The sequence below is a fragment of the Otolemur garnettii genome, unplaced genomic scaffold (genome assembly GCF_000181295.1).
Source record: "Otolemur garnettii isolate 467f Iridium unplaced genomic scaffold, OtoGar3 scaffold00048, whole genome shotgun sequence".
Taxonomy (NCBI): domain Eukaryota; kingdom Metazoa; phylum Chordata; class Mammalia; order Primates; family Galagidae; genus Otolemur; species Otolemur garnettii.
The window spans coordinates 10,185,635-10,198,184 of NW_003852443.1; the positions used below are offsets into that span (position 1 = coordinate 10,185,635).

A 12,550-nucleotide genomic window follows, 5' to 3' on the forward strand; every position below is an offset into this window, starting at 1 on the left:
ACCAAAGGGAATGTACTTGCTCTATATTCTCTCTCTCTCTCTCTCTCTCATTTGAAAGCCTGTACAAAGAAATGGTACAAATGAATGGTTAACTTAATGATTCCATCAGAGGAGGATTTTTCTTTGTCAGGTTCCTGGATGAGGCTGAGGTCTGAAAGCAGGACAGATGCAGGATATGTACTGAACTGCCTCCTCCCCACCAATAGCCAGGACTCCTCTAGCCAGGACTCCTCTCCAGGCCTTTCCTCTGCCACTTCCCCAGCCCCCTCAGCACATCACTTTAGGCTAGGTCCTGAGGTTTTCCTGGTTGCAAGGAAAACTCTTCCTCTGCCTAAATCTTCCCCATCTCAGCCTCCCATTTGGCAACAGACCATTCTGCCTGCCTCAATGCTATCCTGCCTTAATTCATATTTGATTTCCTGGACAGAATGAGCAGGACTGCCCAAAGGATTACCACCAGGTCACCCATGGATCTGAGCTCCCAGCCCTCACCTCTTTCTTGGACCTCAGTGGGCCCCACAATCTCCCTCATCCCTACCTTCCCCAAAGCAATCTCTATAGGAAAAAAGCAGAACTGGCCAAGGCCTGAGCCATAAACCCTTTTCTTTTCCTAGGGCAAACGAGGCAGCCCTCCCAGACATCAATGCCGGGAGCTAGGCCTTGGTCCGCGCCTCCTTTGTATGGCCTCTCCCGCCGCGGAAGGCCTGGTACACAATGGCCGCCTGCTTCGGATAGATCAGGCTGCTCAGGGCACTCTCACACAGCTCCCGCAGAAGGCTCTGAGCAGGCTAGTGGCCTTGGTGTGTTACCTACTTACTCCCTCTACTCCCAGCACCCGTCTCGGGAGAGACAGGAGTAGGGTGGAGATTGCCTTCCCCTATCAACTCCCCTCTTCTCGCTGTGGGTCCTCTCCTTCTCCGTCCTGGCCCTGGGCACTACTGCGGGCCGGCCTCCCCTCCCCCATTCCCTTTTTTTCTGTTTCTGAGGCCCGGAGGAAGGCGGCAGGCGCCTCCACCCACAGAGCAGCTATTGTGACCTTCCCCCAAGAGCGGGAACCCAGCCGAGTGTGTACAGCCCGTGGTGGCAGGGGGAGGAGGCGACTGTGTGAGCAAACTTCGGGTGCAGATGGGGTGGTACAGGGAAATAAACAAAGGTTTGCAACCTCCGGCAGTTGGGCCCTTCAGAGGGTGTTTGGTTGTGTTTAGACTCGGGCGCTTCCAAACACTAATTGCAGGCTCAAGAGGAGCGGAATTTATGGCGAAGGCCAAGGCGCTTGTTTATAATTTATGAAGTTTTAAATGGCTGTGCCGCGGGCCCCAGCACTCTCGCGGGCGGGCGGGCGGCCGCGTGGGAACGCTCCCTCTTACTATTCGACACCACCCCCACCCACGCCAGAGTGACCGACTATGCCCATCAGATGTCTCCTATGCCAGTGGCAGGAACAGGATCCGAGCCATTTTCAGGAGTCTTAGGAACCTCCAGAGGTGGGAGAAAGCCTCAGACTCCACCCAAACCCTCATCCCACTCGAGAGGAAGGCTTGGGGAGACTGCAGCTGCCTGGAGAGGGAGTCCCCAACCCCGCACTTTCTTGGAGCCTGAGTGCGAGATGAAGCTGATGTCAGCCGGACTAGACACCATTTAAAGGCTAATCCATGAAACCCTAAGCCGCAAATGACACTTGGGGTTTTGCAGACACCCGCAGACTCAGCAGATACTCCTGCGGTAACACACCGCGCTGGAAAACGCCTGGAGCCACGATGCATTATGTATTTTTATTATTATTTATGGTAGGAAGAGGGGATGAGGGAAAACCGGGCTGAATCTAAGCCGCCTAACAATTCATCTATTTAATATTTACCCAGTTTAGAAAGGTAGTTGTAATCCCTGCAAGGCAACGAGCTCTTCTTTGATTTCCCTAATAGCTTATAAAATAATTTCTACAAGACAATTAGACATTCTGCCTATGGATGCAAATTTTATAGAAAACAATGTTCAGCCTTGAAAGTGGGTAAAATATGCCTTTGATCGAAGTCATTTATTCTGTTGATACACTTCTACAACATATATACTTTAAACCTGCTCAGTTAAAGTGAAATTTAGCAAAAAGATATCCCCTCCCGCCCCCAATCTAACATGCCATTTAAAAAACAGCACAAAGAAACAAGGAAACTAAATATTATTTTGCGTCATCATTACTTAGCGAAACACAAACATCCAAATAGAAACGATTGTTGTTCCACCGAAAAGTTTTAAGTTAAATTATTTCCACACAATAGGGATTTCACCTCGTGTCACCAGGGATGTAGTAGGAGTTGCAGTATTTGTGAAACCAAATAGAGATGCGTGGGGTGACTTTGCTGAATTACAAAAGAATTGAGCCTTATCTGAAGGCTGTTTTTTTAAGTGGCCCCTCCCATAGAAGCGAGAAGTTGTCTGCCCTTAGCTGAAGCCACAGTAATATTTACAAAATGGTTATAAAACCTTAAAGACATTTTGCCCGTTTTGTACAAAGAAACAGGAGTAAACAAGGTGTTTATACTTGTTATGTTCCATTAATGAAACTTTTATTACTTTACATCTTGGGGAATGTTTGTTTTCTTTAGAAATGAGCTAATGACCAGCACAAAGGAAGAATTTCCGACAGCATTTCCTAGAGAAAAAGCTTAGGTGTTATGTCCAAATAATCATTTGGGGGGCACCTTAGCTTTTTCATAGCTCAGTTCTTCTTATGACTTCTCTTGTATCTTTTCTTTGATTGTCAGTTTTCTTTCAAAGTTTTTTATTACTTAATGCAGAAAAGTGATCTCTGGCCTCCCCCAATGTAAAAATCGATTGTGTCTAGAAAGAGGGCAGTGGGAAGCAGGCAAGCAGGCGCTGCTTTCAGAAAGCTCTATCCAAGTCAACCTGCTCAGAACCATTCTAGGTTTGCATCCTTATTTCTCCCCCTAATTTCAACAGCTGGAAAGTAATCAAGTATCCCCAGAATTAATCTGTGAACTAGATCCCAAATAAATAAAATATTTTTTTCAAAAAGTCAGTCTACTATTATAGGGCCTTTCATGGAGATTGTGAGCTTGCAAGTGTGCGTGATTAACACAGATACCCTTCCGACTGAGAAATTTATTTTATTCTAAATATTTGTTCAAATGGTACCAGACAATTTGAAATCAATAAACTGTGTCGAGTAGCGAGGGTTGTAGCTGTTGAGAACTGACTAATGTGTGTCTTGCCAAGCCACCGGGTTTCCTGACTCTACCCATGAAGGACAATTTGCGGTTTTAATCCTTTACATCAACTACAAACACCAGCCACAGTTACAACTGTTCAAAACTACTCTTTCAACTAGTTCAGACCAAGGGGACTAAAGAAGTGAAATGTGGCCCCACGGCCTAGGAGCGTGTTCCTAAATTGGCTGGAGAAATCTACAAATATACACATAAATACATTCAGACAAGGATAAATAATCAAGGAAACGAAATGATTCGCTTCAAATAAATAGGTTAGTCCAATGCAATCTTTACGGGATGGAAAGGAACATATAAATTAAGGTCTCCGCAACTAAGCTAGACGTGGGCCAAGACGGGGACTCTTAGGGCTCTGGTCACTCTGCTGGGCACACCACCAACGGATCTTCGACTTACCTTTGGGACATCATTACCAGATTAGAGTCCCTCTGTCCGCAGTACTTGGCACTGTCAGGCTTACAGGGGAGGATCCTTGCGGCTGATTTATGGCGAGTCACCCAAAGGAGGACTCGCATGGAAGGGAGGCCTGGTCTCCTAAGCCCCTGCCGCTGGAGTCCTGAGACCCGAAAGGCAGCGGCCAGACCAGAGCCAGGGAAGGGGTCCCCGAGCTGTCCCGCGGGGCCTGCCCTCCACCCCCACCACCAAAGCAGAAGAGGTAATTGAGCCACGAGTTCGGCGAGGCGGCCGCTACAGATGCGTCAGTTTAGGGGCCTCGGGCAGGCGTCCCTGAGACGAGTGGTGGGCCGAGAGATCTGTGTAGGTGGGATGAGGGTCGCATGGTCCATGATGGTGGTTGCCGGGAATCTGCGCGGCGCAACTGTAGTCCACACTGGCCGACGATGGATGCGAGAGGTGGCCCAGATTGAAGACAGGCCCAGACGCAGGCGCCATGGAGTCGACGAAGTTGCCCCCCACGTACACCGGGCTGCCCTGCAGGTTGGCGCTGGTGAAGCCTCCGCCGTTGCTCGCCATCGGGTGGGGCTCGAACTCCGGCGCCGCGTAGCGCTTCTGCTGTGGCAGGCAGCTGCTGAGCGGCGCCGTGTAGGCGGCCAGGCCGTACATGTTGGGCTGCGATTTGGCAAAAGCTGGCGGCGAGGGCGCATCGTAGGCCAGGCCGGGCACAGGCGGCAGCTGGCCCGAGTAGGCCACGTGGCCAGCGGCGCCGCCGAGTGGCGGGCTGCGTTCCGGGGACTGGCCGGCCGGCGAGTGCAGGATGCCCTTGGCCTTTTGGTCTTTCTTGTACTTCATGCGCCGGTTCTGGAACCAGATCTTGATCTGGCGTTCCGTGAGATTCAGCAGGTTGGCCATCTCCACACGGCGCGGCCGGCACAAGTAGCGGTTGAAGTGGAATTCTTTTTCCAACTCCACCAGCTGCGCACTAGTGTATGCCGTGCGTACCCGCTTGGACGCTGGGCCCGGCGGGCTCTTGTCCTCGCAGCTCTCTCCTGGGCGGGAAGGGAAAGAGAGCGGAGCTAAGCAAGGAGGAAGAGGAGTGCTTCCCTGGGTTCTTTTTCCTCCCACCTCCAATCCTGGCTAGGAAAGGAAGGGGGCGTTGGAGAGGTATGATTCCAAGGGGGAATGCACATCTTCCTCTGTCCTACCTCTCAGGTCACACCTGAAACCTCCATCTGCCTTCTGAGATCCGATTCCCTATGTCCCTCTGCCCACACCCTCTCCCATCCATCCTAGCCCATCATCTCATCTCCACCCAAAGGCCATGAAGGAGTTTAATCAGAGACTGGGAGCAGCTGCTAAGGACTCCTCCCTCAGCTCCCTTAAAGAAGGGCCAGACTTCTTTGAACACTCCTCTCAGCCTCTGCTGCTGGGTATGAGGAATAGGGAGGAGTAAGCAGCTCCAGCCTGCCTTGTTTAGGGACTGGCTCCTAAGCAAAACACCCCCTAGGGAACAAAGAATGATGGTGGGGATCTTGGTACCTCTCTCCAGGCCAGCAGCACCCAAAAGCAGAGAGGTGATAAACAAACAAACAAACAAACAAACAAAACAAAACAAAAAAAACTCCAGCCCTGGAGTTTTAGGGGGTCCAAGGTCAGGCTAGAAGCATTTTGAGCAATGCAGTGCTGGGAGCAGCAGCCTCAACACTGGCTTTTACTATCCCTGCCACCTCTCAGCTGCTTGTCCACTCCCTCCCAGGGAAGACAAATGGATTTCTCCCAGGAGGGAGGGCTTGAGCCTGCAGCTGAGGAGGGAGGGGCTGAAAAAGGAGCTTGCAGGCAGGATGACACCTTCCCCTTCAGAGCAGCAGCCCCAGAGAGCATCAGGCAAACCAGAGACCTGATAATAAACCACATCCCAGGCCTCAAACTAGCTCTGGACCTGGAAGCAAGTTCATCTACCTAAACCACATCAGAGTACACAAGGCCAAAAAATATCAGGAACCAAGCCATCTGAGCAGAGAGAAGGAGGAGGCTTTAGATCTCCTGACCATGCCTGTTTTCTTCCATACACAATGAATGAACCAAGAGAAGACCTTCTCAATTCTAGGGTCTTCCCCTTCTGAGGAGAGAAATCCAAAGCTGCCCTTGTCTCCCAGAATATCCTCTCCCCTTAGGACATACAATTTCCCATTACAGATTTGCTGGAGTGGGGAGAATTGGGCCGGGGCAGGTCAAGTAGAGCCTCATGGTTGTGCCTTACAGGCCCTGGAATCAAAGTGGTTGGATTCAAATCCACCACTTTGCAGTTTCATGATCTTGGGTAAGTTGCTTATCATCTCTAACAGTTTCCTTATTTATAAAATGAGGATGTTATACCTACCTCAAAGGATTCTTTGGAAAATTAAATTAGATAATGCTTATAAAGTACTTGGCATGGTTCTTGACATACTGCTCCTTAGACTTGACTTCTTACTAATTTGAAGGAATGGGATTCATGTGATACCGGCTATATCACCACCTAGGCTTGGGGATTGTAAGACCTGTCTTCAAATTTTGAAGAGCTGTTGGGTGGAAAAGGGAGCTGAGTTATGACTAGAAGCCCCAGGAAAACAGATGTCAGTTTGAGAGCTCTCTATTAATAACTATGAGACCTGTCCAGCAACAGCACCAGTCGCCTGGAATGGATGTGAGCACCCTATCACTGCAAGAGTATGACCCCAATCAGGAACACTAAAGAGGAAGGGCATTTCAGTAGGAGCAGGAGTATAGAAATTTGGCTTCCAAGGTTGCACTTCCAGCCATGACTGGGGTTTCCTGGAGTCAGTGTGGAGGGGATTTAGTCCAGGAGTGAGCCACCTCAGTGAGCTACCTGCAGTGGCACAGCTGTTCTTCTGCTTGGAGTTCTGTCGGGACTCCTTCATCCAGGGGAAGATCTGCTTGCTGATGGTGGCTGAAGAGCTAGAAGCATTCGGCCCGCCTTTGGGCTTCTTAGAAGGAACTCCACCTCCAGGGTTGGTGGGTGAAGATGGAGGCAGGGTTGGTGGTGGAGGAGGGGGTTGTGGTGGCTGCTGCTCTGAGTTCAGACCAGAAGGCTGGCTGCTACCACCCCCACCCTGGCTGTTCCCAGTGCCAGGCCTCATGCAGCTGCCATTGAGTTCCGCTCCCTTGTGGGCTTGGGCTCGAAGAGGTGCAGAGCTCTGGATGGAGCAGGCAGAACCTGGGTAGTCAGTGTCCAGGGAGGTGGCAGCAGCAGGGGGTGGGTAGGGCTGATGGGGGTTGCTGTAGCCATAAGTGTCAGTGGCTTTGCTGTAGCCATAGCCTCCAAAGAGTCCTGGGTTTTCATAGTAAGCAGCCTTCTGCATTGTGCACTCAGGAAGCTCCAGGGCCTGCTGACCCTGCTCAAATAACATTGACTACCACTGTCTCCTTTCCTGCCACCTCCAATGTCTGTAGAATCCTGAGAGAGCTGGGCCAGCCCCAGGCTCCAGGTGACCTGCTGAGAAGAAAAGTGAGAGGCCCCAGAGGGACTATCATTGGCAAGACCAGTCAATATAGGAGGACTAGCCCATGTTCTCTGCTTCCCACCCACTTCATGGAGGAGGGGATAGACAAAGTGCTGGTTCTAGGATTTGTCTGGACTTTAGAAAAGTTAGAAGGAATTTCTCCTAAATATAAGAAAAGACCTTTTCTTTAGCTCAACTCTAGCAAGGAAAGAGGCTTCCTTCCTCCCCAATTTTTTTTTTTTAGAGACAGAGTCTCACTTTATTGCCCTTGGTAGAGTGCCATCGCATCACACACCTCACAGCAAAGGAGATAGGAAAGGAGACAGTGGTAGCCCATCTCCTGGGCTTAGGTGATTTTCTTGCCTCAGCCTCCCAAGTAGCTGGGACTACAGGCACCCACCACAGTGCCCAGCTATTTTTTTGTTGCAATTTGGCTGGGGCCGAGTTTGAACCCACCACCCTGGGAATATGGGGCCACCCCCACCCCAATTTTTTCCTTCAAAATTGTCTATTAGCCTTTCAATCTGCATAGAAAAGCCTTTATGACCTCATACATTTTACTAGCTGATACTCCCACTAAACTGTGAGCTCCTTGCAGGCAGGGACTGTGCCACTCATCTATATATTCCTAACTTTCAGTTCCAGTGCCTTGCCCTGCATGTAGTAAATGCAATAAATGCTTGTTGAATGAGTGAATAAGTAAATCAATCAATCAGTTAATCGTTGGGTCATCACAGATTTTGATGGGTAAAAGAAAGCTCTATAGCAAGCACACTCAGAACAGCCAGAGCTAAAAAGAAAGAAAGAGAGAAAGAAAAAGAAAAAAGTGCCTCCCCCACCTGGTTTCAATGTCACAGCATCTTTCATGAAAGTTCAGATAGTCCACTTTGTGATGACAGGATGAGAATCAGCCAAGTTAGCTCTGTGAAGTCTACAATGTAGAAAACAGGGAGATAAAAACCAAGAAGAGTACTTATAGACTTATTTTGAGGCTAGAAAATGTTTCTTCTTCATCATCTACATTTTTCTAGGCCCTTTACTTTGTTCTCCCACTAGTTTTAAATAGATACTACTGGAAATGGGGGGAAAGATTTAAAACTTGAAATCCATGGAGCATGGGTGAATACAGAATGATTTAAAACTTTTAAAACATTTTTACCCAGGATATTGTATAAATAGATACTATTATTGACCTCAGCTCTGGATCATCTATTCCACCCCACCTCCCACCCAACCCACAACCAGTGAGAGAACTTCTCATGACATGATGAATGGGCCCAGAATTGGAAGGAAAAAAAACAACGAAGAAATATTCTACTCCTTTTGTATCCCCTGACTCTTGGTAGGGGTTTCTCTTCTTACCCTCCTTCCCCACTTCTTCTGAAAAACTCCTAAGGAGTTAAAGTATAACTAATACCATTCAACCACTTTTGTCTGTTTGATAAAGAAAACTCATAGGTCAGCTCTCTGGCCTTAATTCTTGATCTTTCATGCAGCTTTCATTCCCAGAAAATCTCCCTGGTTTCCATCCTGGTCATCATGATAGACCACATTATCTAAACAGCTTATGTAGTTTAATGGAATTGACCACAGTACCAAAAACAAATCTCTCTTTGCTCATTTTCCCTCCGTTTTCACCGAAAAGCCTAACTCAATTTTTAAAAATTCTTCAAATTAGCCTTTATTTGGCAAGTAGTATTGTTGCTCATTGTGTTTTAAAATATAAGTGAATTTACCACTTATCTTGATAAAGAACAGGCCCAGAACAGGTACCATAATACTAAGATGTTATGTTATATGAACTGTTTCTACTAGTGTTTTTTAAGTGTATATACTTAGTATATCTACCTAAGAAAGAGAGACTCAATATTTCTTTGATTATCTTTCTCTATTAAAGTTACTAAATATCCAATGGATGGCTACATCCTCATCCTGTGACTAGTATTTACATGTGTTTGTCCCCAAGCCAAAGAGCGAGACATTCTGTGTTTGGGTAATTTTTGGACTTTTTTGAGTTTCTACTTTGAGTCTTAACCATCTGGATGTCTAAATGGTCATATCAGACATTCACACTACTTGCTGGTGCTTCTGTCATTCCATTTACAACTGTGGAAGCAAAACATCCTCCCTCCTGCCTTCCAAGTTGACCAAGTTTATCTTGACGGGTGAACTAGTCACATGAAAATAGCTTCTTTAGGAACTGACCAAGTCTTTGAGACAGATGGTTTTAATATATTTGTTCCTATGAAATACACCTAAAAACACTTGGGTACAGACCTCAAAGGTACAAATACTAAGCAGTTTCCTTACTAACTACAGTCCATTTCCTGCCTATTTACATTGTCTTAAGAAATTTTTAGGCCCATTCAAGGATGATCCACTACCTTAATGTCCATTTCCCCAACGGCAAGGGCTGGCAGCAGCTCTGTCTTCACTGAGAAGGGGTTTACAGTCCCCTAAACTTACAACACCCCAAAGAAGCCACATCTCTTAAATAAAACCTGAGAGCATTGTTACAAAATGGGTAAAAAGGCTTATTTCTTTCCAGAAATCCCTACTCCTTGTGAACTCTGCTTGAACCTAAAAAGCAGGAATGGGTCATAAATCACTTGGACAATGGTCAACTGTTCAGTGGCTCATCTTTTCGACCCCCCCCCCAAGGCTTTCTTTTCTCACCCTTTGGTACCTTTGCTCATTTGGGCTCCAAGACCCAAATGCCTTGGGGTGAAGATGGGCTAGTATAGGGGGAGGGGTAGTCAACCAGACTCCGCATTTCTTCCAAGACCTCAGCTGCCTTTTCTCTCTCCTCACCTCCTCTCCACCCCCTAAGCCCAGGGAACTGACCAGGGCAGCCTCCCCAAACCCTGTCGATGCTATTCCCTGCTTCTTCTGGGGGAAAGGAGCCAAATGGGGTTTGGCTCGCCCTTTCTTAAGGTCTAGGAATTTGCCCAACTTAGCTTGGAGGCCCAACCCATAGGCCCAGAATGAAGAGCCAAACGGTCTCCTGTCGGAAGGAAGGCATCCTCTCAGCGACCACCGCCTGCTCCCTGGCCGGACTGTGCTAGCCCGCTGAGCCTCCGAAGTAACCGAGCCCTGATACTTGCTCACTGCACTTAATTCCGCACGGGATCAATACCTAATATGATACCGAATAAATAAAGGGCGCTCACAGCGGCCAGGGGACGGGGTTATTAAGCAGCTGGAGCTCTCACAGTGCATATCAATGCACCTGTCATTGTGGTTTGTAACAAAATTTATGACTGCGACCACAGCGGCAGTAAACGCTTCAGTAAGGAATGAAAAGAAAAACACTTCCCAAGGCCCGGCACTTTTCAGAAGTGGAAAGCAGGCTCCGCGTAGGAGGCAGCGCAGCAAAAGAATTCCCTACTCCGCACTTTTTCCCCCGCTCGCACACCCTGCGAGCAGCGGGATTATATAAAGTGGCCGGTACCCGCCTCTGCCAGCAGCTCTGCTCAGCGGCGGAGTCAGGACGCGACGCACCCAGCCTCCAGGAGGACCAAAGATCTGCTGCTGCCATGGCCTGGGATGTCGGGAGGCTCGCCGGACGCGCGGAGACCGGCCTGGCCGCTCCCTCGCCTGCTGTGGCTGTGAAAAGGCTGGAGGGGATGGTTGGGAAGGGAGGGGGCAACGGGGCCGGGCTGGTGACTAGGGGTGTGATAGACTTAAATCAAGGAAGGATAGATTCAGTCCGTCTGAGTTGGAAGAGAACGGGTAGCCGAAGCAGTGCTAATTGCGTCAGTTTCTCCCCCAATTCTCTAAGGTTCTAGTCGGTCTTGGCGCCTTTCCCTGTTTTGCCTTAACCAAGGCCTCAGAAGCCCATGGATCTCTTTGTGGTGGCCAAAACGCTTGCTGAGTATCCCCGTTGATTCACTGGAACGGAGCAAGATTCTCCCTTCACTGTTGGCTTTATTACTTCGGGATTTGGAAATCACTCGGTTGCTCAGAAGAGGAGTTATTTACGTTCTGCCCAAGCTCTCCCGATCTCTCAAGCCTGAGCCTCTTCTGCTCTATGGGAAGTTCTGGTCGCGCCTTCTAAATCACTCTTAGCACAGATAACTCAATACTGTAATGCACCCGGCATTTAAGGCTTTGGGCTCATCCCATTAAAGCGCCATAAATTTGAAGGCCGATGATCGGTTATCGTGTAACGGGCGGCAGTTCACGCTGAGGTGATCCACTTCAAAGCTGCCCTTTGTTTCACGTCCTGATGTATGAATTTTGAGGTGACTACCGTGTGAGTTGAAGAACAGATAGGAATATAGTGGAAATTATTTTTTTAAATTACTGCCCACTCACCACAATTATGTATGTGTGTGTTTTCTTGAATTTTGTCTCTAACTTTTTGTAGGCTCTTCTGGTTTCTTTTGATATTCTGTGGAGGCCGATCTGGAACAAAATGGAAAACTCTCAGTAGCAGCCGCTTCTTTCTTGAAAACACATGTCGAGGGGCTTTAACCCCTTTAAGGGTATCACAACCAATGTGACTATTGTATACAATGCCCACCGCCATCCTGAGGCCTTCTCCCCAGCAAAAAGGAGACTCAGTGCTCCTGGGGAGCTAGAAGCTGGTAGCACCAAAATCCTTGGCTTCCTGGGGGTGGTGAAAGCCCATACTTGAGGGAAGTGCCAGATCCTCCTGCCACAGGGTATGCCAAGTGGGTCAGAGGTGCAGGGAAACTGTTCTGCTATCCTCCAACCCCTACCAAGCTCTAAATGTCTCTGGTTCCAATCCCAGAATTTAAACCCACAGTCCTAGGAGCAGCAAAGAGAATATGCAGAATAAAAGTGGGAGGGAAGCTACAAATTAGAGCACTAGGAAAGGTAGGTAGATAGGCCTGGATGGATCCTAGTCAGAGCTGCCCCACAGAGCCTCAGTGAAAAGGGAACTGGGCACTGTTTCCTGGTTCATACATTAACACTACCTCTGATGCTTTCCCTGAGTTACTCTCTCCTGTAAGTATCCACCATGCTTTTGGTTTGGGCTCACTTCTGGGTCAGGATCAGGCTGCAAACTGCCTAAGAAACAAATGTCCTTTTCATCCCCAGCCCATATCCCAGAGTAAGGGGCCCAACCACTGCCTACTACTCAGCATCAGGCAGGGGTCTCTGCCCTGCTCAGGTGAGGGGAGAAAAACAGAATCCCACTCTTGAATCTGCTCTGCACAATTTGTCGACTCAATAGTTTGCAAACACTAAACTGCACTAAGAAAGCCTCACACAAAGCATTCCGGGCACTTCTAAAGACCACAGCGCACAGCCATAAGCCTTTGAAGTGACCTTTGGCTCGCACGGCAATAACTCACCCCTTAATGAACACCCAACGGAAGCGCCTCCAAGAGATACCAGCCCGGTAGGGATCCTAACTTGGAACCCCAGCTTCTTCTT

General features: G+C 48.5%; 1 protein-coding gene across 1 annotated transcript; it reads right to left on the reverse strand.

Annotated features, from left to right (window-relative positions):
• Nucleotides 1–3,109: 3,109 nt before the first annotated feature.
• On the reverse strand, nt 3,110–11,547 carry HOXD3 (homeobox D3). Its single transcript, XM_003791491.1, has 3 exons — nt 11,462–11,547; nt 6,511–7,134; nt 3,110–4,690 (listed from the first exon to the last, which is right to left on the reverse strand). The coding sequence occupies exons 2-3, from the start codon at nt 7,049–7,051 to the stop codon at nt 3,933–3,935; spliced, it is 1,299 nt and encodes a 432-aa protein (XP_003791539.1). The 5' UTR covers nt 7,052–7,134; nt 11,462–11,547; the 3' UTR covers nt 3,110–3,932.
• Between the last annotated feature and the right edge of the window lie 1,003 nt (nt 11,548–12,550).

What these genes read in the sequence shown, in the direction of transcription:
- HOXD3 (XM_003791491.1), bottom strand. Translation starts at nt 7,051, where the DNA reads ATGTTATTTGAGCAGGGTCAGCAGGCCCTGGAGCTTCCTGAGTGCACA. An exon ending in GAACAGCTGTGCCACTGCAG is followed by an intron (nt 4,691 to 6,510) that starts GTAGCTCACTGA and finishes CTTCCCGCCCAG; the next exon opens with GAGAGAGCTGCGAGGACAAG.